The following is a 3276-nucleotide window of genomic DNA, read 5'->3' as shown; positions in this document are numbered from 1 at the left end:
CCGAGCGGCTTGGTGAGGACCTCCATGAGTTGCCGACCAGTTTCGATGAACTTGATGGCGATCTGCCCTCCATTGACACAGTCCCTGAGGAAGTGAAACTTGATGTCGATGTGCTTACTCCGGTCATGGAGAACTAGATTCTTCGCGAGGGTGATGGCAGGCTAGTTGTCCACCATCAGTGCTGGTAGGTGAGCTTCCACACCGATCAGCTCGCCCAATAGCTGGCGCAGCCACACAGCTTGGTATGTCGCTGTGGCCGCCACCACGTACTCTGCTGCACATGTGGACAGTGCCACCACCTTCTGTTTTAGCGACGGCCATGAGATTAGAGCCGAGCCAAGGAAGACAAGCACGCCAGAAGTGCTCTACCGTCCGTCGATATCCAACGCCATATCTGCATCGTTGAACATAGTGAGCTGGAGCCCACTTCTGCCACTCTTGAGGAAGACTATTCCTTGATCTACCATCCCCTTTACGTAGCGCAGCAGCTGCATCACCGTGGCCTAGTGATCCTCTCGGGGATCCTCCATGAAGCGGCTGATGTAGTTCATGGCGAATGCAATGTCCGACCTAGTGTGGACTAGGTAGCGCAGACCACCGATGATACTCCGGTAGAGTGTTGCATCTACCTTCGCTGTGGTACTGGCCTTCGTCAGCTTCAGCCGCTTCTCCATTTGAGCCACGCACGGCTTGCACTCAGCCATGCCGCTCCGCTCCAATAGCTTTAAGGAGGCATATGCGCTCTGACCGAGCGTGAGCGCCTCCTTCCCCTGTCTCACCTCGATGCCGAGGTAGTAGGAGAGCGCGCCGAGATCGCTCATTCAAAAATGAGCCGCCATCTCACGCTTGAAGTTGTCGATGTCCTCCGCATGCATGTAGGTAACGATCAAGTCATCCACATACACGCCGACGATGAGCTCCTCCTTTCCCCATCACCGCATGTAGAGTACATGCTCGATTGCGCACCGCATGAACCCAAGCTCGCCCAGAGTGGCGTCAAGCTTGGCGTTCCACGCTCGTGGGACCTACTGTAGCCTAAAGAGCGCCTTGCGAAGTCGGAGCACCCTGTGCTCTGCTCCCTTGACGGCGAAACTCGAAGGTTGCCTGATGAAGACTGTCTCCACCAGCTTGCTATTGACCAAGGCCAGCAGCAGGCAGATAGACTCTATGCGCACTACCGACAAAAATACTTCCTCGAAGTCGACGCCCTTGCTTTGGACAAAGCCTCGGGTGACGAGGCACACCTTGTGCTTGACAATGGCGCCATGCTCGTCCCGCTTGACCTTGTACACCCACTTAAAGCCAATCAGACGACATCCTGGAGGTGGATCGACAAGCTCCCAAGTCTCATTTTCCTCAATCGCCTTCTTCTCCTCCAGCATTGCCCATCGTCAATTTGCATCGCGCTCGGCCAGCGCGAACGTCTGTGGTTCCTCTGCACTAACGAGAAGCAGCTCTGGGTCATTGAGCAGTCGACCCACCAGGCCTAAGGACCCTATGCCACCGATGATGTCATCCAGCTTGCAGAACCGCACCTCCTCACCGTCGTGGAAGGCATCCACGAACTCAGTGATGTCGCTTGGAGGTGAGGCGAACTCGATCAGCATCGATGGAGTCTCCTGTTCTGCCGGAGTGGTCGGCACAGCACCTGGAGTGCTCGACACCCTGGCTGTAGTGCTCGGCACTACTCCTAGACCGCTTGTCACCACTCTTGGAGTGGTTGGCACCACTACAGGAGTGCTCAGCACTAGTCTTGGAGTGGTCAGCACCACTGCAAGACCTCTCAGCTCCGCTATGAGAGCATTCGGCACCTGTCATGGAGTGGTCGGCACCACTGCAGGACCGCTTGGCACCACTCCTAGAGTGCTAGGCACCCCTCCCGGAGTGCTCGGCACTGCCCCAGAAGTGCTCGACTCTATTGCTAGAGTGGTAGGCACCTCCTCTCCAGCGTCTCCACCACCGTGGATGACCAAGTACTCGACGAAGAAGGTGCTGGTGAAGCCGCCAGCTTCCCCCATTCCTAAACTATCCAAGTCCCAGGCCGCCTTCTCGTCGAACACGATGTCAACCGAGACAACCACCTTGCCACCGCGTGGGTCGTAGAGCCGGTACGCATTGGTACCTTCCTCGTAGCCTAGGAGCACCATCGGTGTGCTCCTGTCCTCCAGCTTGGTGAGGACCAGCTTTGTCTTCCTGACATGGCCGATGTAGCTGAATGTTCGGAGGAAGGACACGCTTGGCTTGCGCCCATACCAAGCTTCGAATGGCGTCACACCCTTCAGGGCCTTTGTGGGCGTGTGGTTGAGGATGAACATAACCTTGCTGGCATGCTCTAGGCCTTCATCATGGATCGAGCAATGCCGACCACTATTTGGTTCTACCACTCCACCATGCCATTCTACTATGGTGATCCGCGCAGTACGCAGCTAACTCCACAGAAGTGAATTCACCGCCGCGATCAGTCCATAGCACGCGTAGCTTCTTGCCGCTCTCCGCCTCCGCGCGCGCCTTGAACTTCTTGATCACCTCCACAGCCTCATCCTTGCTCGTCAGGAGTTGCAGCCACATATAGCGACTGCAGTCATCCATGAGCAGGAGGAAGTACCGCCGACCACCATTTGTGGATGGCGTGATTGGTTCGCAGAGATCGCCATGGATGAGCTCGAGAGCGTCTGCCGCGCGATACTTGGCCGCCTTTGGGAACGACAGCTGCCTTTGCTTCCCGGCCAGGTAGCTGTCACACAGCTCGCCTGCTTGATGTGGGGCAGCCCTCGGACCATTTTCTCCAGCCGACCGAGTGCGTCGAATCTGAGATGGCCGAACCGGGCATGCCACAGCCACGGCTCCTCGGTGTGCCGTGCTGCCAGGCACACCGGCTTCTCCACCTTCAGGTCGAGCAGGTATAGCTAGTACTAGGACCTCTTCACCTTGGCAAGAAGGCACTGCTCCCGGTCCCTAATCCTGAGGACGCCGTCCTTGATCAGTACCTCGCTGCCACGCTCATCCAGCTGGCTAATGCTGATGATGCTTGAACGTAGCTGTGGGATGTAATATACATCCGTCAGTGCACGGTGCTCGCCGTTCTGGCACCTGAAGATGATGGTGTCGCGCCCTCGGATCGCCACCCTTTAACCATCACCGAACTTCACCGTGCACGTCACGTTACCATCGACCTCGGAGAAGGCTTCCTTGGAGCCCATCATGTGGTTAATGGTGCCGGAGTCCAGGTACCACCACTGCTCCTGCTCATCGCGCACACATTCGAGGTAGACTTGG

General features: G+C 57.0%; 1 protein-coding gene across 1 annotated transcript; it reads right to left on the bottom strand.

Moving 5' to 3' along the window:
• Positions 1 to 503: 503 nt before the first annotated feature.
• Positions 504 to 821, bottom strand: LOC136479493 (uncharacterized mitochondrial protein AtMg00810-like). The gene has a single exon (XM_066477344.1). The coding sequence runs from the start codon at positions 819 to 821 to the stop codon at positions 504 to 506; it is 318 nt and encodes a 105-aa protein (XP_066333441.1).
• Positions 822 to 3276: the final 2455 nt, after the last annotated feature.

The sequence above is a fragment of the Miscanthus floridulus genome, chromosome 9 (genome assembly GCF_019320115.1).
Source record: "Miscanthus floridulus cultivar M001 chromosome 9, ASM1932011v1, whole genome shotgun sequence".
Lineage (NCBI taxonomy): Eukaryota > Viridiplantae > Streptophyta > Magnoliopsida > Poales > Poaceae > Miscanthus > Miscanthus floridulus.
The sequence above is the reverse complement of the archived record's forward strand: the minus strand, read 5'-3'. Positions and strand labels throughout refer to the sequence as shown.